At 52.3% G+C, this 22,923-nt stretch overlaps 1 protein-coding gene across 1 annotated transcript in view; it reads right to left on the bottom strand.

Annotated features, from left to right (window-relative positions):
- Positions 1 to 3,382: 3,382 nt before the first annotated feature.
- Positions 3,383 to 22,923, bottom strand: part of LOC142473304 (uncharacterized) — a gene marked incomplete at its 5' end in the record, with an annotated part of 35,415 nt that continues 15,874 nt past the window's right edge. The window contains 2 exons of the mRNA XM_075580501.1: positions 3,383 to 4,817; positions 20,008 to 20,805. Coding sequence (XP_075436616.1) covers positions 3,805 to 4,817; positions 20,008 to 20,805 — 1,811 coding nt within the window. The remainder of the gene's footprint in view (positions 4,818 to 20,007; positions 20,806 to 22,923) is intronic.

Below are 22,923 nucleotides of genomic sequence, written 5' to 3'. Positions count from 1 at the left end.
GAACTCAAGAGGAATTCCGGGATTATTGATCCATGGGACCAATATTTTGGTTGGCTAACGGGATGGCAAAAGATTCTTGCCCAAATAGGCATCGCAATAGTTATTATTTTTGTTTTGTTTGGGATTATTGTCTGCTGTGTTCTCCCATGTTTTAAAAAGTTCATGACCAAAGCTGTTGACAATAGCACTCCTACCTTTTTCCTGCAGTCAGATAATAATACTCCACTCTCGGAAGATGGTCCATTTACTCCGTGACAGTCCCTCCCAGTTAAGTACAATAGGATAAATCCATAGGGACAGCATCTGACTTCCTTATGTGCAAAGTCTGTGGCAAGGGGGGTCATGGACAAGCCATGACTCGTCTAACATAAAGCACAAAAGAGTTCCCAGGCACATCTGGACAGATGAGTTAGTATACATCTAGGGACAGACTCAGAAATAGACATTTCTAGGGGGGACTGTGATGGATTGGATAAAATGCCTATTTCTTCATCTGTAATACTTTGCTATGATTCCTTACTCAAAATGGCTACCGCAGCTACCCCTCCCTTCAAGTAAGGAAGATGGCACAGAGGAATTCCCCTCAAATGCTGATGTGTCCAAAAAACCTGCAATAACAGGACCATAAACTGCAACAACAAGACCATACAAGGAAAAGACCCAACAAGAACCAATGAGATACTGACATGTGTATTTACACACAACCTTTAGACCTGAGAGAGCTCCTTTTGCATACAATCCCCCCCTGCAGCCTCTATATATGAACATGGTCTGTAGGAATAAAGTCAGACATTATCATTCTGAACTCCTGTGTGTCAGCGTGATTTTTTTCTCTGTGCATGCACTATATATATATATATAGGGAAAATAATCTGGACGGGGATAGATACTCTGCAGACGATTGTTCTGATCCAAATCAACACTACCCTCTCCCTGCTAATAACTCTCCCTATACAACATCTTGCTGGCCTCCTGTGACACTACCCTCTCCCCCCTCTCTGCTAATAACTCTCCCTATACAACATCTTGCTGGCCTCCTGTGACACTACCCTCTCCCCCCTCTCCCTGCTAATAACTCTCCCTATACAACATCTTGCTGGACTCCTGTGACACTACCCTCTCCCCCCTCTCTCTGCTAATAACTCTCCCTATACAACATCTTGCTGGCCTCCTGTGACACTACCCTCTCCCCCATCTCCCTGCTAATACAGTAACTCTCCCTATACAACATCTTGCTGGCCTCCTGTGACACTACCCTCTCCCCCCTCTCTCTGCTAATAACTCTCCCTATACAACATCTTGCTGGCCTCCTGTGACACTACCCTCTTCCCCCTCTCTGCTAATAACTCTCCCTATACAACATCTTGCTGGCCTCCTGCGACACTATCCTCTCCCCCCTCTCTCTGCTAATAACTCTCCCTATACAACATCTTGCTGGCCTCCTGTGACACTACCCTCTCCCCGCTAATAACTCTCCCTATACAACGTCTTGCTGGCCTCCTGTGACACTACCCTCTCCCCCCTCTCTGCTAATAACTCTCCCTATACAACATCTTGCTGGTCTCCTGTGACACTACCCTCTCCCCCCTCATAACTCTCCCTATACAACATCTTGCTGGTCTCCTGTGACACTACCCTCTCCCGCCTCTCCCTGCTAATAACTCTCCCTATACAACATCTTGCTGGCCTCCTGTGACACTACCCTCTCCCCCCTCTCTGCTAATAACTCTCCCTATACAACATCTTGCTGGCCTCCTGTGACACTACCCTCTCCCGCCTCTCCCTGCTAATAACTCTCCCTATACAACATCTTGCTGGCCTCCTGTGACACTACCCTCTCCCCCCTCTCTGCTAATAACTCTCCCTATACAACATCTTGCTGGTCTCCTGTGACACTACCCTCTCCCCCCTCATAACTCTCCCTATACAACATCTTGCTGGCCTCCTGCGACACTACCCTCTCCCCCCTCTCTGCTAATAACTCTCCCTATACAACATCTTGCTGGCCTCCTGTGACACTGCCCTCTCCCTGCTAATAACTCTCCCTATACAACATCTTGCTGGCCTCCTGTGACACTACCCTCTCCCCCCTCTCTGCTAATAACTCTCCCTATACAACATCTTGCTGGCCTCCTGTGACACTACCCTCTCCCCCATCTCCCTGCTAATACAGTAACTCTCCCTATACAACATCTTGCTGGCCTCCTGTGACACTACCCTCTCCCCCCTCTCTCTGCTAATAACTCTCCCTATACAACATCTTGCTGGCCTCCTGTGACACTACCCTCTCCCCCCTCTCTGCTAATAACTCTCCCTATACAACATCTTGCCGGCTTTCCCCATTGCTGCCTAATTTAAAGTCGGCTAAAATAATGATTTCCAGGTCCGTTTATAGTAGTTGACATTATAATGCCATGAATCCTCTATTCTGCAGTTTAAACCCACAAGATGCTTTAGAGAGCGGAGCAGGACATACTGACATTAGACATACTGTATTATGGCCATTCACTTAAAGCTGTCTTATTGCCTAGTGCCGCTTAGTAAATATGGGCTGCAGTATTTTCTGACTCTACAAGTTAAAAATAAGAATACAATTAAGATATTGCTAATTCTAGAAGAATGTAATTTGTCCATGTGTCCTGCAGATTAAGATGCTTGAGTTGAATTGACCGAACAGAAGTAGTCGGGATGTTCACCTTGCAGAAACCATACAATACAATGACAGAAGAAACCTTGTTAATAAAGCCCGTAAACAGGTTGCATAGTAATGATTTGTAGTTTATACTTATAGGGACAGTTCATTTAGGACCAAAGTGAAAAGTTATGCCAATGGCATCTTTAATATGTTACATACGGTGTAGGTGAATAGCATCTTACAAAGAAAGGTACATTTTCCTTTAATCTCTCTCGTAACCCTAAAATCTAAAGTTTTATCTGTTTAAAAGTAACTGTCTCATTAGTCACACGGATACAAGTGGTTTGTTTGTTTCCTTAGTGGAAGGGGCTGCCCATGTAAGACTGTATCTGGGGCTAATTAAATGTACAACAATCAGGCCCTTAAGTAAAAAGGTTCAAGCAAAGATAAGGGAAAGGAATACTGTAGTGCCAACCAGTATTCTAAAACAAATCTGGGGCAATCACCAACAAGACCCAGGTACATGCCGGGTACATGCTGGGTACATGCCGGGTACTGTACATGCTGGGTACTGTACATGCCGGGTACATGCTGCAACATTTCAGTTACATTTCTGCAGACAGACTGATGGCCCATCGGATTAACAGCGGGGGTCCCTGGCAGTCCCATTTAACTGAATGGGACTGCCAGGGACCCCTGCTGTGTTAATCCGATGGGCCATTAGTCTCTGCAGAAATGTCACTGAAATGTTGCAGCATGTACCCGGCATGTACAGTACCCAGCATGTACCCAGCATGTACAGTACCCAGCATGTACAGTACCCAGCATGTACCTGGGTCTTGTTGGTGATAGTCCCAGATTTTCCAAGGCAACTTTTAGAATACTCGTCGGCACACCTGTATATCGCCAGTAACAATATTGCTAGCTCTTCGTCGGCGCACCTGTATATCGCCAGTAACAATATTGCTAGCTCTTCAGGGCAGTTATTCTGCGATCCTTTCCTGTTCTATGTTTGCTAAAGACCATATAAGAATAATATTGGGCTCCACGTGATAATAAAATCATATTCTGTCCATATATCATTTTCATAGTTGTCCTCATCCTGCAGACAATGTATTTATCCCCTGCAGATGAGAATAAATATGTGTTATATTGTAATCTGCACATGGTCACTGATCCCATGCAAACGCTATTCCTACTTCAGAGGCCTCCACCAGTTCGAGTCCCTCTGCTGCCTTCTGTGGGCTGCTATGATCTCTTTGATGTGTAACAAGCCCAGACAGCTCAGAGAAATCTTTCCCACACTCCGTGCAGGTGTAGGTCTTCTCTCCCAGGTGCAATCTCTGGTGTCTCAGAAGAGACGAGTTTACTTTGAAGGATTTCCCACACTGAGTGCAGGTGTAAGGCCTCTCCTCTGTGTGAGTTCTCTGGTGTATCACAAGATAGGAGCTCTGAGTAAAACTCTTCCCACATTTGATGCAGGTATATGGCTTCTCTCCCATGTGGACCCTCTGATGTCTCACAAGGGTAGAGTTCACTCTGAAGCATTTGCCACAATGGCTGCAGGTGTAGGGCCTCTCCCCTGTGTGTGTCCTCTGATGTATGAGGAGGTACGAGCTCTGAGTGAACGTTTTCCCGCATTCAGTGCACACATACGGCCTTTCGCCTCTATGCCCTCTCTGGTGTCTGAAAAGATTTGAGCTTTGGGTGAAGGTTTTTCCGCACTCCAGGCACATGTAGGGCCTCTCCCTAGTGTGCACTCTCTGGTGCATAACCAGGTGAGACCTGCAGTTAAAGCTCTTCTCACATCTCACGCATTCAAAGGGTTTTTTCCCAGGGTGTTTTCTGAGCTGAAATCTATTCTCTGGCTTGCCGAGGTACATTTTATTTTGCTCACTGTAGTTTTGCTTCTTGGACTTGTGCACATGTTCAGTTTTAATGCTTCTGTCAGATACAGAGGGTGGCCCTAATCTTTCTCTCTGATTCTCTTTGATGTGTGTAGGATTTCTGCAGGGAGTGGATTTTGTAGGGGATTTCCTTGCAGGGTTGTCCTGTTTCTTGCACAGGATGTTCATGGTTTCTTCCCTATTGGAATTTTGATGGTTATTATCTTCTATTGTCCATGGTGACTGGAGATCTATGGGGGATGATTCTTGCTTAATTTGAATCACGGGCACGTTATCTGCAGGAGAAGAGCACACAGAGAGCAAACAACATCACTGAACCAATCAAAAGATAGTTCAACTTTTTAGCACCAACTATACAATAAACTTCACAATCAGATAATAATCCAGTGTTAGAGAAAGTGTGATATACAAGATGAATTACAAAACAATAGCAGTAGCACAGAATTAATGTATGACCAAATAGCTCAGGTTATAATGACATCACAATTCCAGCTACAGTATATTATAGAAAAAAAAAATGTGTGTTAAAAATAGAATGATGACCCAAATAACAAAAAAGTATTAAAAAAATAAATATATAAATAAATATATACAGTGTACATTGTTTTAGCCATTGAATCCTTTGTATATCAGTATTGCTTGACCTGAAGAAGAGAGGATAACTCTCGAAAGCTTGTCCTATGACATAAATTGTTAGTCCAATAAAAAAGGTAACACCTAATACTGAAGAACTCATTTATTCTGCATTATATATATAATCTTTAGAGAAGAGTACATGCCCTTTGCAGGCTAATATTTTAATGAATTATCGTGACGAAGACGGAGGGCAGGACATGAGGGTGTGAGGGCGGGACGTGAGGGTGGGACGTGAGGGTGTGAGGTTGGGGTGACGGAGGTAAAGATGTGTGGGCGGGGTGACGGAGGGCAAGACATGAGGGCGGGGGGACGGAGGGCAGGACATGAGGGTGTGAGGGCGGGGTGACGGAGGGCAAGACGTGAGGGCCGGGTGACTGAGGGCAAGACGTGAGGGTGGGACGTGAGGGCAGGGTGAAGGAGGGCGGGGGGATGGAGAGCGGGACATGAGGACGGGGTCAGAGGGTGGGAAATGAGGGTGGGTAGGACATGAGGGCGGGACGTGAGGGCGGGGTGACGGAGGGCAAGACATGAGTGTGTGAGGGCGGGACGTGAGGGCGGGGTGAGGAAGGGCAAGACGTGAGGGCGGGGTGATGGAGGGCGGGAGATGAGGGTGGGGGGACGGTGGGTAGGACATGAGGGTGTGAGGGCGGGACGTGAGGGCGGAGGGACAGAGTGCAAGATGTGAGGGCGGGGTGACCGAGGGCAAGACGTGAGGGTGGGATTTGAGGGCGGGGTGACAGAGGGCAAGACGTGAGTGGGAGAGTGGGTCGTAAGGGCGGGGTGACGGACGGCAAGACGTGAGGGCGGGTTGATGGAGGGCAAGATGTTAGGGCGGGGTGACGGAGGGCAAGACGTGAGGGCGGGGTGACAGGGCAGGATGTAAGGGTGTGAGGACGGGGTAACGGCGGCAGGACGTGAGGGCAGGACATGAGGGCAGAGTGAGGGAGGGCAGGAAGTGTGGGCGGGTTGACGGAGGGCAGGACATGAGGACAGAGGGCGGGGTGACAGAGGGCAGGACGTGAGGGCGGGGTGACGGAGGGTGGGATGTGAGGGCTGGGTGACTGAGGGCAGGATGTAAGGGTGATGGAGGGCATGAAATGAGGGCAGTGAGGCAGAGGACAGGACATGTGGGGCGAGGGTGGGGTGACGATGGCAGGACATGAGTGCAGGGTGAGGGACGACAGGACGTGAGGGCGAGGTGACGGAGGGCGGGGTGACTGAGGCCAGGGCGTAAGGGTTTGAGAGTGGGGAGACGGAGGACAGGACATGAAGGTGTGAGAACGGGGTATTGGGGGGGAAAGACGTGAAGGTTTGAGGGCGGGGTGACGGAGGGCGGGATGTGAGGGTGTGACGGCAGGCAGGACGTGAGGGTGATGTGACGGAGGGCAGGACGTGAGGGCAGGGTGACGGAGGGCAGGAAGTGAGGGCGGGGTCACGGAGGGCAAGACATGAGGGCAGGGTAACGGAGGGCAGAACGTGAGGGCGAGTTGACAGAATGGAGGACGTGAGGGCGAGGTGACAGAGGGCAGGACGTGAGGGCAGGGTGACGGAGTGCAGGACATGAGGGTGTGAGGGCGGGGTGAAGAGGGCACGACATGAGCGCAGGACGTGAGGGTGCGAGTGCTGGGTGACCGAGGGCGGGACATGAGTGCGAGGGCAGGGTGACGGAGGGCAGGACGTGAGGGCAGGGTGACAAAGGGCAGGACATGGGGATGTGAGGGCGGGGTGATGGAGGGCAGGACATGAGGGTGTGAGGGCGGGGTGAAGGAGGGCATGATGTGAGGGCGAGGTGATGGTGGGCAGGACGTGAGCGTGAGGTGACAGAGGGTAAAACGAGAGGGCGGGGTGATGGAGGGCAGGACATGAGGACGGGGTGACGAGGACAGGACGTGAGGGCGGGATGACGGAGGGTAGAACGTGAGGGCGGGTTGACGGAGGGTAGAACGTGAGGGCGGGTTGACGGAGGGCAGGACGTGAGGGCGGGTTGACGGAGGGCAGGACGTGAGGGCCGGTTGACGGAGGGCAGGACTTGAGGGCAGAACGTGAGGGCAGGTTGACGGAGGGCAGGTGACAAAGGGCAGGACATGAGGGTGGGGTGACGGAGGGCAGGGAGTGAGGGCGGGTTGACGGAGGGCAGTATGAGAGGGCGGGGTGACGGAGGGCCAGAAATGAGGGAGTGAGTGCGGGTTGATGGAGGGGTGGGACATGAAGGCAGGATATGAGGCTAGGGGGGAAGAGGGCTGTATATGAGGCCGGGGTGACGGCAGGCTGGATAGGAGGCCGGAGTGACGGCGGGTTGGATAGGAGGCTGGGGTGACGGATGGTTAGATAGGAGGCCGGGGTGACGGAGGGCTGGATAGGAGGCTGGGGTGACGGAGGGCTGGATAGAAGGCCGGGGTGATGGAGAGCTGGATAGGAGGCCGGGGGGACTGAGGGCTGTGTAGGAGGCCGGGGTGACGGAGTGCTGGATAGGAGGCCGGGGTGACGGAGGGCTGGATAGGAGGCCGGGGTGACGGAGGGCTGGATAGGAGGCCGGGTTGACGGAGGGCTGGATAGGAGGGCGGGGTGACGGAGGGCTGGATAGGAGGCCGGAGTGACGGAGAGTTGGATAGGAGACCACGGTGACGGTGGGCTGGGTACGAGGCTGGGGTGATGGAAGGCTGGATAGGATGCCGGGGTGATGGAGTGATGGGTAGGAGGCCGGGGTGATGCAGGGCTGGATAGGAGGCCAGGTGACGTAGGGCTGGGTAGGATAGGAGGCTGGGGGGGGGGAGGCAGAGGGCAGCATGAGGCCAGGGGGGCAGAGGGCAGCACATGAGGCAGAGGGTAAGACAAAAGGGCATGGTGGCGGAGGGCAGGACGTGAGGGCGGGGTGATGGAGGGCAGGACGTGAGGGCGTGAGGCAGGGGTGACAGAGGGCTGGATAGGAGGCTAGGGGGGTGGATAGGAGGCCGTGGGGGCTTTATAGACCAGGGGGGGCTGAATAAAAGGCCAGGGGGGGCTGGATAGGAGGCCAGGGGGGAAGAGGGCAGCATATGAGACCAAGGGGGCAGAGGGCAGCATATGAAGCCGGGGGGGGGGTGATGGAGGGCAGGATATGAGGCCGGGGTGGCTGAGGGCAGGATATGAGGCCGGGGTGACGGAGGGCAGGATATGAGGCCGGGGTGGCGGAGGGCAGGATATGAGGCCGGGGTGGATGAGGGCAGGATATGAGGCCGGGGTGACGGAGGGCAGGATATGAGGCCGGGGTGACGGAGGGCAGGATATGAGGCCGGGGTGGCTGAGGGCAGGATATGAGGCCGGGGTGACGGAGGGCAGGATATGAGGCCGGGGTGGCTGAGGGCAGGATATGAGGCCAGGGTGGCTGAGGGCAGGATATAAGGCCGGGGTGGCTGAGGGCAGGATATGAGGCCGGGGTGGCTGAGGGCAGGATATGAGGCCGGGGTGGCTGAGGGCAGGATATGAGGCCGGGGTGGCGGAGGGCAGGATATGAGGCCGGGGAGGCTGAGGGCAGGATATGAGGCCGGGGTGGCTGAGGGCAGGATATGAGGCCGGGGTGACGGAGGGCAGGATATGAGGCCGGGGTGGATGAGGGCAGGATATGAGGCCGGGGTGACGGAGGGCAGGATATGAGGCCGGGGTGGCTGAGGGCAGGATATGAGGCCGGGGTGACGGAGGGCAGGATATGAGGCCGGGGTGGCTGAGGGCAGGATATGAGGCCGGGGTGGCTGAGGGCAGGATATGAGGCCGGGGTGGCTGAGGGCAGGATATGAGGCCGGGGCGACGGAGGGCAGGATATGAGGCCGGGGTGGCTGAGGGCAGGATATGAGGCCGGGGTGACAGAGGGCAGGATATGAGGCCGGGGTGACAGAGGGCAGGATATGAGGCCGGGGTGGCAGAGGGCAGGATATGAGGCCGGGGTGGCTGAGGGCAGGATATGAGGCCGGGGCGACGGAGGGCAGGATATGAGGCCGGGGTGGCAGAGGGCAGGATATGAGGCCGGGGTGGCTGAGGGCAGGATATGAGGCCGGGGCGACGGAGGGCAGGATATGAGGCCGGGGTGGCGGAGGGCAGGATATGAGGCCGGGGTGACGGAGGGCAGGATATGAGGCCGGGGTGGCGGAGGGCAGGATATGAGGCCAGGGTGGCTGAGGGCAGGATATGAGGCCGGGGTGGCTGAGGGCAGGATATGAGGCCGGGGTGGCTGAGGGCAGGATATGAGGCCGGGGTGGCTGAGGGCAGGATATGAGGCCGGGGTGGCTGAGGGCAGGATATGAGGCCGGGGTGGCGGAGGGCAGGATATGAGGCCGGGGTGGCTGAGGGCAGGATATGAGGCCAGGGTGGCGGAGGGCAGGATATGAGGCCGGGGTGGCGGAGGGCAGGATATGAGGCCGGGGTGGCTGAGGGCAGGATATGAGGCCGTGGCGACGGAGGGCAGGATATGAGGCCGGGGTGGCTGAGGGCAGGATATGAGGCCGGGGTGACAGAGGGCAGGATATGAGGCCGGGGTGGCGGAGGGCAGGATATGAGGCCGGGGTGGCTGAGGGCCGGATATGAGGCCGGGGTGGCGGAGGGCAGCATATGAGGCCGGGGTGGCTGAGGGCAGGATATGAGGCCGGGGTGGGTGAGGGCAGGATATGAGGCCGGGGTGGGTGAGGGCAGGATATGAGGCCGGGGTGGCGGAGGGCAGGATATGAGGCCGGGGTGACGGAGGGCAGGATATGAGGCCGGGGTGGGTGAGGGCAGGATATGAGGCCGGGGTGGCGGAGGGCAGCATATGAGGCCGGGGTGGCTGAGGGCAGGATATGAGGCCGGGGTGGGTGAGGGCAGGATATGAGGCCGGGGTGGCTGAGGGCAGGATATGAGGCCGGGGTGGCGGAGGGCAGGATATGAGGCCGGGGTGACGGAGGGCAGGATATGAGGCCGGGGTGGGTGAGGGCAGGATATGAGGCCGGGGTGGCGGAGGGCAGCATATGAGGCCGGGGTGGCTGAGGGCAGGATATGAGGCCGGGGTGGGTGAGGGCAGGATATGAGGCCGGGGTGGCGGAGGGCAGGATATGAGGCCGGGGTGACAGAGGGCAGGATATGAGGCCGGGGTGGCGGAGGGCAGGATATGAGGCCGGGGTGGCTGAGGGCAGCATATGAGGCCGGGGTGGCTGAGGGCAGGATATGAGGCCGGGGTGGCTGAGGGCAGGATATGAGGCCGGGGTGGCTGAGGGCCGGATATGAGGCCGGGGTGGCGGAGGGCAGCATATGAGGCCGGGGTGGCTGAGGGCAGGATATGAGGCCGGGGTGGGTGAGGGCAGGATATGAGGCCGGGGTGGGTGAGGGCAGGATATGAGGCCGGGGTGGCGGAGGGCAGGATATGAGGCCGGGGTGACGGAGGGCAGGATATGAGGCCGGGGTGGCGGAGGGCAGGATATGAGGCCGGGGTGGCTGAGGGCAGGATATGAGGCCGGGGTGGCGGAGGGCAGGATATGAGGCCGGGGTGGCTGAGGGGGGCAGGATATGAGGCCGGGGTGGCTGAGGGCAGGATATGAGGCCGGGGTGGCTGAGGGCAGGATATGAGGCCGGGGTGACGGAGGGCAGGATATGAGGCCGGGGTGGCGGAGGGCAGGATATGAGACCGGGGTGACTGAGGGCAGGATATGAGGCCAGGGTGGCTGAGGGCAGGATATGAGGCCGGGGTGGGGGAGGGCAGGATATGAGGCCGGGGTGGCTGAGGGCAGGATATCAGGCCGGGGTGACGGAGGGCAGGATATGAGGCCGGGGTGGCGGAGGGCAGGATATGAGGCCGGGGAGGCTGAGGGCAGGATATGAGGCCGGGGTGGCGGAGGGCAGGATATGAGACCGGGGTGGCGGAGGGCAGGATATGAGACCGGGGTGACTGAGGGCAGGATATGAGGCCAGGGTGGCTGAGGGCAGGATATGAGGCCGGGGTGGCGGAGGGCAGGATATGAGACCGGGGTGACTGAGGGCAGGATATGAGGCCAGGGTGGCTGAGGGCAGGATATGAGACCGGGGTGACTGAGGGCAGGATATGAGGCCAGGGTGACTGAGGGCAGGATATGAGGCCGGGGTGACGGAGGGCAGGATATGAGGCCGGGGTGGCTGAGGGCAGGATATGAGGCCAGGGTGGGGGAGGGCAGGATATGAGGCCGGGGTGGGGGAGGGCAGGATATGCAGCTGGGTGGGGGAGGGCAGGATATGCAGCTGGGTGGGGGAGGGCAGGATATGAGGCCGGGGTGGGGGAGGGCAGGATATGAGGCCGGGGTGGGGGAGGGCAGGATATGAGGCCGGGGTCAGACTAATTAAGCAGCTCTTCTCAACTGAAACTTAACCCCGTCACTGCTGCACTGCAGCCTAAACATAGGTTTGCCAGGTATATGGCTGGTGCCGTTCATTCAGCCTGTCACATGGGACAATAAAGAATGTATATGTTTTTGCCTTTCCAGGGATTCCAGCGAGCAGCGATTGCTATGGTATGAGTTTCAAGGGGGGGTTTGCAGAGAAATTGTTGTTAGAATGTGCCTAGATAGCTGGGGTCCAGAGTTTTCGGTTCCCCTAAAAATGTACCGAAAATCATGTTTGGTTCTCGGATACATGTGGGCACTTTGTCCTGACAATATCTCCCCTTGAGAACGCTTGTGCGACTCACCGCTAGTTCCCTGCTTCAGCACAGCCCAGAAAGATAAATGGGGCAAAGGGATTTAAAGTGTCCTTGTAACTATGAGGGGTCCCTAGGTTAAGGGGAATACCCAGTTACTGCACAGGTAGCCCAGAACCTGTATTGGGGTTCATGGGCACTCCAACCATAATTATGAGGGTGTGAGGGGACTCCAGTCCAGGTCTATGAGATAGTGTGTGGGGAATATAGGCTAGTAGAAAATAAAGTGCAGCTTTCTATTCTATTCCCCATACCCAGAGACTTAGGACATATAACAGTATATTTTATTAACAGTTGGTTTAAAGTGGTATGTACTGTTGTGCACGGTAAATGAGCTGGGATATACAGAACCAATGTTCCGACAGACTGCCAGGGCTACCACGTTTGGTGCCAGTAAGTCTGTAGGACTTCGGAGATGAAAGCCACCAGAGGATGCCTGAGGTGTGAAGACCATTTGGGTAGAAGGGCTCAAGTACCCACGCCCTGGGATGAATGAAAGTCGTCCGGACTACCATTTGCTCCACCAGACTTGGAGGATCCTGTCCCAGCGGGTGGCATCTGAATAGCAAGGGACTAGGTGGCAAACTCACGCATGTCCCTCGGCAGATTCAGAATCCCCGCCTGCTCGGCTTCACAGGACCGGCTTCGCTCTGATTGGCTAGTAAGAAAGTTCCCATACTATGATTGGCTGTAGAATTTTGTGAATGAACTCCAAAATAATATAAGAAACCCCTCAGCCAATCAGTCAGGAGATTCTCAAGCGCCAAAACAGCGGCAGGGTTTTTGAATGTGCTAAAAAGTGCTCTTGCGTGAATAGCAAGGCACCGGCTTCAGGAAAACCTACCCGGAGTATTGTCTAAGTCCAGCTTTTTGCGGCCAAGTTCTCATAAACGAACGTAGTGGTCGCGGTTGGGATTTCAGGCCGATTTGAGTTCCAGGTCGTTTGGAGCTAAGTCCCGGTCAAGGAAAAACTCTGTTTTAGAGTGCACAGCAGCTAGGAAAGTCTAGTTTATTTACCCCGGTCCCAAGTAAGGGTCTCTTTTCTTATGTAGTTTGTGTATCATTGTGTGTATGCCTTTTCATGCGAATAAATCACAATTTATTTCACTTTGCATGTTCTCGGCACCCGCTTTTTGGCGATCCGTGGATAAGGCGGTACCGAGAAGGGGGCTGCCATGTCTGTGCATGTGCAGAACGGGTAAGTCAGAGGTCGCGCATGCGCAGAATGGGTAAGTCAGAGGTCGCGCATGCGTACACCATGGAATTTCAGGTCTGTGCATGTGCAGAACGGGTAAGTCAGAGGTCGCGCATGCGCAGAATGGGTAGTTCAGAGGGCGCGCATGCGTACACCAGGGAATTTCAGGTCTGTGCATGCGCAAAAGCTGAAAATTGCTGGTTATGCTTTCTGCCGATTTTCACTTTGTGGCAGCCCCTTAGAACGGAAACCGCTGCATGCCCGGGGCCCTCCTGTAAATGTCTGGTCTCCCGTGACAATGAGGCCGGGGTGGCGGAGGGCAGGATATGAGACCGGGGTAACAGAGGGCAGGACGTGAGTGTATGAGGGCGGGGTGACGGAATGCAGGACGTGAGGATGGAGTGACTACCAGTCCATGTTGCACCTACTCCTACAGCCCCCACCAGCCCATGCAGCTACCACTACAGCCCCCACCAGCCCATGCAGCTACCACTACAGCCCCCACCAGCCCATGCAGCTACCACTACAGCCCCCACCAGCCCATGCAGCTACCACTACAGCCCCCACCAGCCCATGCAGCTACCACTACAGCCCCCACCAGCCCATGCTGTATCTACCACTACAGCCCCCACCAGCCCATGCTGTATCTACCACTACAGCCCCCACCAGCCCATGCATCTACCACTACAGCCCCCACCAGCCCATGCTGTATCTACCACTACAGCCCCCACCAGCCCATGCTGCATCTATCACTACAGCCCCCACCAGCCCATGCTGCATCTATCACTACAGCCCCCACCAGCCAGCACCAGCAGCAAACGTTACACTTGGGTTCAACAAAGACCTTAAACTTTAGAAAGGCAGATTTGAATAAATTGAGGACTAATCTACAAGTAATACACTGGGGTGATGTTTTGCAGGGAAAATGTAGAAGATAAATGGGCAGTCTTTAAAAGATTGTTAGAAAAGCACACTTATCAGTGTATATACTTGGGTAATAAGTATAAAAGAAATAAGTCAAAACCAATGTGGCTAAATAAACAGGTAGGGAAGGAAATGGAGAAGAAGAGGAAGGCGTTTAGATTCTTTAAGTCAGAAGGGACGGAGATATCGTATCAGAATTATAAGGAATGTAACAAAAATTGCAAAAGGGCAATCAAATTAGCAAAAATGGATAATGAAAAAAGGATTGCAATAGAAAGTAAGGTCAACCCTAAAAAAATCTTTAAGTACCTTAATAACAAAAAAAAAATGAGAAAAGAAAATATGGGACGCTTTCAATGTGAGATGGGCAGGCAGATTATTGGAGCTAAGGGAAAAGCAGAGGTATTAAACAAATTCTTTGTCTCTGTGTTTACCAGGGAAGAATCAAGTTCAATAGTAGTGCTGCAGGAGGAAGCCACAACCTCCATATTAATGAACAATTGGTTAACTGAGGAAGAAGTTCATAGACGGCTTGAAAAAATTAAAGTAAATAAGGCACCTGGCCCCGATGGCATACATCCAAGAGTTCTCAAGGAGTTAAGTTCAATAATAGCCAAACCATTACATTTAATATTCAAGGACTCCATTCTCACAGGCTCAGTACCACAAGATTGGCGTAAAGCAGATGTGGTGCCTATATTTAAAAAGAGAGCTAGATCACAACTGGGGAATTACAGACCTGTAAGCCTGACATCAATAGTGGGGAAACTACTTGAAGGTTTAATACGGGATAATATTCAGGAATACCTAATGGAAAACAAAATTATTAGTAATAGTCAGCATGGATTTATGAAGGATAGATCTTGCCAAACTAACCTTATTTGTTTCTTTGAGGAGGTAAGTAGGAATTTAGACCAGGGTAATGCAATTGATGTGGTCTACTTAGATTTTGCAAAAGTTTTGGATACGGTTCCACACAAGAGGTTGGTGTACAAATTAAAGCAAATTGGACTCAGTAAAAATATATGCACCTGGATTGAAAACTGGTTGAAGGACAGACAACAGAGGGTTGTCATAAGTGGAACTTTTCAGGTTGGGCTAGGGTCGTGAGTGGAGTACCTCAGGGATCGGTACTGGGACCACTGCTTTTTAACTTGTTTATTAATGACCTTGAGGTTGGGATCGATAGCAATGTCTCCATCTTTGCTGATGATACTAAATTGTGTAAGGTAATAGAATCAGAGCAGAATGTAACTTCTCTTCAGAAGGACTTGGAGAGACTGGAAACGTGGGCAGGTAAATGGCAGATGAGATTTAATACAGATAAATGTAAGGTTATGCATTTGGGAAGCAAGAATAAACAGGCAATTTACAAATTAAATGGGCTTAAATTGGGGCAATCCTTGATGGAGAAGGATTTAGGAGTGCTTGAAGACAGCAGGCTTAGCAATAGTGCCCAATGTCATGCAGTAGCTAAAAAGGAAAACAAGATCTTATCTTGCATTAAACGGGCAATGGATGGAAGGGAAGTAAACATAATAATGCCCCTTTACAAAGCATCGGAGAGAAAGAATCCCTATACGATGCACACTACTCTACTAATTCAAAACAATACATTTTTATTTAGAATACACGTAAACACACAAATTTATTTAAAACCTAGAATATGCGCGATGAAAAGCCTATTTTGAAAGGCTTCCATGACGACCGCAGGCAATAAAAGTCTGGCCTCTGCAGGGACCTTCCTACCCCTGAAGAAGTTCCGTGTCTAAGGAACGAAACGCGCGTCGGGATGTTGCGCGACTAGCACACAGGTGTTTGGTCTCTGTCCGCTACAGCACAGTTTCTAGCTAGAGACATCCAAGATGTGGGTCATACGTGGATCCCACTAGCTAGAGAGAGGGCTACGGTAGCAATATATGGTTTGCACTGACCGCCAGTGAACGTGGTTCTGTGAGTAGAGCTCCAATTGTCTATTAACTGATAAATAGCCATATATTAGAATGGTTATCAGAAGTGCTTCAAGATACACTGCATGAAGGGAGTGACATGCACAAGAAGCACTATCCTTAGCAATCTGGATACAACTGGCACTGATATAAGTTACATTAAATCAGTCTGTGTTAGAGTGCTTGCAATGACATTTTATGCAGACAGTTCACAGTTTGGTTCCAGTTTTATGTGTGTTGGTGGCACTATTTCAGTGTCTCCTTGACAACAAGATAATAATATCACACATAAACTTTTTAGAACGAACTGCTATATATAGCAGGGCCCTTCTCCATTTCTCTCTAGCTTAGCCCTTAATGGGCTTATCTCTAAAGTAATATATATATATACTGTGCTAACGCTTGGGTAAAAGCTTACATATTGTTGCCTAGGCTCACCCAGTACATCAGGCATTTCATGGTTAACATACCCATGCCTTTCGGACAATAGAGAAGCCTTTCAAAATAGGTTTTTAATCGCGCATATTCTAGGTTTTAAATAAATGTGTGTGTTTACGTGTATTCTAAATAAAAATGTATTGTTTTGAATTAGTAGAGTAGTGTGCATCGTATAGGGATTCTTTCTCTCCGATACCAATGCATATGTTTTTGTCCCTGATAGCACCTCTCTAGTTAGATCATCTTCATAGCTGAGCAGGGAATTCCCCCCCTTGTGTTACTTTACAAAGCATTAGTAAGACCACACCTTGAATATGGAGAACAATTTTGGGCGCCAATCCTAAGAAAAGACATTATGGAACTAGAGAGAGTGCAGAGAAGAGCCACCAAATAAATAAAGGGGATGGACAATCTAACTTATGAAGAGAGGCTAGCTAAATTAGATTTATTTACATTAGAAAAGAGGCGTCTAAGGGGATATGATAACTATATACAAATATATTCGGGGACAATACAAGGAGCTTTCAAAAGAACTATTCATCCCACAGGCAGTACAAAGGGCTCGGGGCCATCCCTTAAGGTTGGAGGAAATGAGATTTCACCAGCAACAAAGGAAAGGGTTCTTTACATTCTTTACAGTAAGGGCAGTTACAATGTGGGATTCATTACCCATGGAGACTGTGATGGCAGATACAATAGATTTGTTAAAAAAAGTTTGGCCATCTTTTTAGAAAGGAAAGGTATACAGGGATATACCAAATAAGTAAACATGGGAAGGATGTTGATCCAGGGATTAATCCGATTGCCAATTCTTGGAGTCAAGAAGGAATTTATTTTTCCCCTTATGAGATATGATGATATAACAATGGGGTTTTTTGTTTGCCTTTCTCTGGATCAATAAGTACAGTAATTATAGATACAGCTAAACCCCGTTATAACGCGGTCCTCAGGGTCCACCCCGAGACCACCGCGTTACTAACGGGGTCGCGCTAATTTAAAAAAAAAAAAAAATGGCCGCCGCATCAGTGTTTTTACCCGCGGTCCCGGCTTCCCCCTGCCACCGCGTGACAGGAGATGGGAGGGGGGATTCCCCTCCGGTCCGGCTCCCCCTGCCACCGCGTGACAGGAGATGGGAGGGGGGATTCCCCTCCGGTTCCGGCTCCCCCTGCCACCGCGTGACAGGAGATGGGAGGGGGGATTCCCCTCCGGTCCGGCTCCCCCTGCCACCGCGTGACAGGAGATGGTAGGGGGGATTCCCCTCCGGTCCGGCTCCCCCTGCCACCGCGTGACAGGAGGTGGGAGGGGGGATTCCCCTCCGGTTCCGGCTCCCCCTGCCACCGCGTGACAGGAGATGGGAGGGGGGATTCCCCTCCGGTCCGGCTCCCCCTGCCACCGCGTGACAGGAGATGGGAGGGGGGATTCCCCTCCGGTCCGGCTCCCCCTGCCACCGCGTGACAGGAGATGGGAGGGGGGATTCCCCTCCGGTTCCGGCTCCCCCTGCCACCGCGTGACAGGAGATGGGAGGGGGGATTCCCCTCCGGTCCGGCTCCCCCTGCCACCGCGTGACAGGAGATGGGAGGGGGGATTCCCCTCCGGTCCGGCTCCCCCTGCCACCGCGTGACAGGAGATGGTAGGGGGGATTCCCCTCCGGTCCGGCTCCCCCTGCCACCGCGTGACAGGAGATGGGAGTGGGGATTCCCCTCCGGTCCGGCTCCCCCTGCCACCGCGTGACAGGAGGTGGGAGGGGGGATTCCCCTCCGGTTCCGGCTCCCCCTGCCACCGCGTGACAGGAGATGGGAGGGGGGATTCCCCTCCGGTTCCGGCTCCCCCTGCCACCGCGTGACAGGAGATGGGAGGGGGGATTCCCCTCCGGTCCGGCTCCCCCTGCCACCGCGTGACAGGAGATGGGAGGGGGGATTCCCCTCCGGTCCGGCTCCCCCTGCCACCGCGTGACAGGAGATGGGAGGGGGGATTCCCCTCCGGTCCGGCTCCCCCTGCCACCGCGTGACAGGAGGTGGGAGGGGGGATTCCCCTCCTGTCCGGCTCCCCCTGCCACCGCGTGACAGGAGGTGGGAGGGGGGATTCCCCTCCGGTCCGGCTCCCCCTGCCACCGCGTGACAGGAGATGGGAGGGGGGATTCCCCTCCGGTTCCGGCTCCCCCTGCCACCGCGTGACAGGAGATGGGAGGGGGGATTCCCCTCCGGTTCCGGCTCCCCCTGCCACCGCGTGACAGGAGATGGGAGGGGGGATTCCCCTCCGGTCCGGCTCCCCCCGCCGCAGCACAGGGCCCTCGCGCCGCAATACAGGGCCCCCTGGCCCTGCCGTAGCGCAGGGTCGTCCTGCCCTCCCCCCCCCCCCCATGCCCCCCCGCGCTGCACCGGGACATCCCACCAGCCCCCGCAGCATCGGGGGCCCCCGCAGCAGCCATCATCCCCCTCCACCGCAGCACCACCCCCACCCTGCAGCCACATGCCTCAAAAATCATCCCCAAGGTAAGGTAAGGCTGATTTATGTATAAGTGTAGTGTGTGTGTGTGTGTGTGTGTGTGTCAGTGTGAGCAGTGTGTGTCAGTGTGTGCAGTGTGAGCAATGAGCAGTGTGTCAGTGTGTGCAGTGTGAGCAATGAGCAGTGTGTGTGCAGTGTGTGTCAGTGTGTGTCAGTGTGTGTGCAGTGTGAGCAGTGTGTCCGTGTGTGTCAGTGTGTGTGCAGTGTGAGCAGTGTGTGCAGTGTGAGCAATGAGCAGTGTGTGTCAGTGTGAGCAGTGTGTGTGCAGTGTGAGCAATGAGCAGTGTGTCAGTGTGTGCAGTGTGAGCAGTGTGTCAGTGTGAGCAATGAGCAGTGTGTGTCAGTGTGAGCAGTGTGTGTGCAGTGTGAGCAATGAGCAGTGTGTCAGTGTGTGCAGTGTGAGCAATGAGCAGTGTGTGTGCAGTGTGCAGTGTGTGTCAGTGTGTGAGCAGTGTGTCAGTGTGAGCAATGAGCAGTGTGTGTCAGTGTGAGCAGTGTGTGTGCAGTGTGTCAGTGTGTGCAGTGTGAGCAATGAGCAGTGTGTGTCAGTGTGAGCAGTGTGTGTGCAGTGTGAGCAGTGTGTGTGCAGTGTGAGCAATGAGCAGTGTGTCAGTGTGTGTGCAGTGTGAGCAATGAGCAGTGTGTGTGCAGTGTGCAGTGTGTCAGTGTGAGCAGTGTGTGTGCTGTGTGAGCAATGAGCAGTGTGTGTGTAGTGTGCAGTGTGTGTGCAGTGTGTCAGTGTGTGCAATGAGCAGTGTGTGTGCAGTGTGCAGTGTGTGTGTAGTGTGTCAGTGTGTGCAGTGTGAGCAGTGTGCAGTGTGTGTGCAGTGTGCAGTGTGAGCAATGAGCAGTGTGTGTGCAGTGAGTGTGTGCAGTGTGTGCAGTGTGCAAAAAAAAATAAATGTTTTTTTTAAATTTAAATTTTTTTTTTTTTTTTTTTAAACGGGAGCCATGGGAAAACCGCGTTATAACCGAATCGCGGTATAGCGAGGCGCGTTATAACGGGGTTTAGCTGTATAAGATAAAGTATCTGTTCTCTAAATTTAGCATAGGTTGGACTTGATGGACGTATGTCTTTTTTCAACCTCATCTACTATGTAACTATGTACACAAATCCCTTCAGTTACTCTTATGTTGTGTTTATTACTCACCTGGGCAGGTATCGGGGCAAATACTTGACAATGTATCTGTCAAGGTATTTAGCAAAGAACTCTGGCATGTGCTCATGGAGATAATTGGGCAGGTATCTCTAAAGTTACTTGGGTAGATACTCATGGGGGTGTCATTGCAGGAGTCTGTAAAGGTTCTTGTGTAGTTACCCATGGAGTTCTCCATGCAGGTTTCTGTGGAGGTAGTAAGGCAGGTACTCGTGGAGGAGTCAGTGTATGTACTCTGGCAGGTAGGTGTGGAGGAGTCTAGTAAGATACTTTGGTTCGTACTCCGGGAAGTGCCTGTGAAGGTACTCGGATTCGTACTCCGGGAAGTGCCTGTGAAGGTACACGGGTTCATATTGCGGAAAGTGTCTGCGAAGGTATTCGGGTTCGAAATCCGGGAAGTGCCTGTGAAGGTACTTTGGTTAGTACTCATGGAAGTGTCTGTGAAGGTACTCTGGTTAGTACTCTGGTAAGTGCCTGTGAAGGCATTCGGATTGGTACTCCTGGAAGTGTCTGTGAAGGTAGTCAGGTTAGTACTCCGGCAAGGGTCTGTGAAGGAATTCAGGTTGGTACTCCGGGAAGTGTCTGTGAAGGCATTCGGGTTGGTACTCCTGGAAGTGTCTGTGAAGGTATTCAGGTTGGTACTCCTTGAAATGTCTGTGAAGGTACTCGGGTAAGTACCTGTAAAGATACCCGCAGAGCTTTCCTTTTCTTGGGTGTCCTGCTGACCCCTCTCATGCGGCTCTTCTACTATCTTGATTCCTGATACAATCTCTGTTTTCACGTTGAGAGATCCTGGACGTTTGAATGAAAATAATAAGATATTTTAGAAATTTACAGACTTCACTTACTGGATTTTTCCATAAACTTTATTATTTATAATACAGTTATTAACTTCATATTAAAAATAAGTTATCAAGAAAAGTGAACAATTCTGTGTCAGCGTCAACTGGAGGATGTACCTATCCATACCCACACATTCATTTATACCTACTCAACCACACATCTTCTCAATCATACCAACATATCCATAACTACCTATACCTACCTATCCCTCTCTCTACCCACCCCGACCAATTCAACTATATTTATTTATAAAATGTTTTACCAGGAAGTAATACATTGAGAGTTACCTCTCATTTTCAAGTATGTCCTGTGCGTAGAGTTATAATTACACATAATATATGGTTAAAATACAGTTACATAATGAGCAGGGTATACATTATGTACAAGACATTGCATGCACAGTTACAGATAATATATATTATAGCCGTATGAAACAGTTACAGACCAGATTAAAATGTGAGACAGCTTTAGTTTTAAAATAAGGTCGACTGGTGGTGGCTATAAGCGTCTCCGGTAGATTGTTCCAGTTTTAGGGTGCACGGTAAGAGAAGGGGGAGCGGCCGGATACTTTGCTGAACCTTGGGACCATGAACAGTTTTTCGGAGTCAGGTCTCAGGTGATAAGTGCTGCATGTGGTAGGGGTGAGGAGCTTGTTCAGATAGCTGGGTAGCTTGCCCAGAAAGTATTTGAAGGCAAGACAGGAAAGGTGAACTTTGCGCCTAGACTCTAGTGATGACCAATCTAGTTCTTTGAGCATTTCGCAGTGATGTTGCATTGGAGAACAAAACGACATATTGAATTGTAGAGGGAATCAAGTTTGCTAAGGTGGTTTTGGGGTGTCGAGCCTATCAGCGACGAGGGCTGGAGTGTCAGCGCTTCCCCCACCTCCAAAAGATAGGGGGGGGGAAGTGTGTGTGTGTGTGTGTATGTATGTGTATATGTGTTGTGTGGGGGGGGGGGGGGAAGACAGGGGGGACGGACCGACCGGGGGGGGGGGAGGGGATACCATTCTTGTCGTAGTAGACAGATTTTCTAAACACTCACACTTTATTCCCCTCAAGGGTCTTCCTAATTGTGCTACTTTGGCCGATATTTTTTCCAAGGAAATTTTCAGATTACATGGCGTTCCCATTTCGATTGTCTCTGACAGAGGTTCTCAATTCATCTCTAAGTTCTGACGGGCGTTTTCCCAGAGACTCGGATTTTCTCTTCTTTTTTCTTCCGGATACCACCCTCAGACCAATGGTCAGACTGAAAGGATGAATCAAACCTTACAGCAATATCTCAGATGTTTAGTCTCTGAGTCACAATACAACTGGGTGGACCTGTTACCATGGGCCGAATTTGCTATCAACTTGCTTAAAAATGAATCTACACAAGAGTCTCCCTTTTTCATCAATTTCGGTATTCATTCTAGCAGTCTTCCCCTCTCCTCCCTCCCTTCTGGCGTCCCCGCAGTAGACTCCCATGTTACGACTCTTCAGAATTCTTGGAAAAGGATCCTTAAGTCCCTACAAACCGCTGTCTCTAGGCAAAAAACTAAAGCGGATCGACGTCGCCAACCAGGTCCTTCATTTAAACCGGGTGACAGAGTGTGGTTGTCCTCTAAGAATATTAGGCTTAAAACTCCATCTCCAAAGTTGGCCCCAAGATTCCTGGGCCCTTTCAAGATAACAGAAAAGATCAATCCGGTCGCCTACCGTCTAGCACTACCTCCCACCATGAGGATCCGTATTTCATGTGTCCCTACTCAAGCCTTTTATCCAGAGCTCACACTTTCCGGATCCTTCTCGAAAACCCAACCCAGTGTCCACCCTAGGACAACAAGAGTACGAAATTCACTCTTTAATCGACTCTCGTTTTTCAAGAAACAAGCTTCAGTTCCTCGTCCACTGGAAGGGGTTATGGCCCAGAGGAATGTTCATGGGTTCCAGCACGTCACAACCATGCTCCCAAGCTTCTTCAGCAGTTCCATCTAAAATTTCCCCAGAAGCCGTGGTTGGATCGTTCAGAGATCGATCCTCAAGGGGGGGATACTGTGACGGTTCAGGGGATTCCTTCCCCTCT

This window comes from Ascaphus truei (genome assembly GCF_040206685.1).
Source record: "Ascaphus truei isolate aAscTru1 chromosome 3 unlocalized genomic scaffold, aAscTru1.hap1 SUPER_3_unloc_1, whole genome shotgun sequence".
Lineage (NCBI taxonomy): Eukaryota > Metazoa > Chordata > Amphibia > Anura > Ascaphidae > Ascaphus > Ascaphus truei.
Note: the sequence above shows the minus strand (reverse complement) of the source record. Positions and strands in the feature narration are given on the sequence as shown.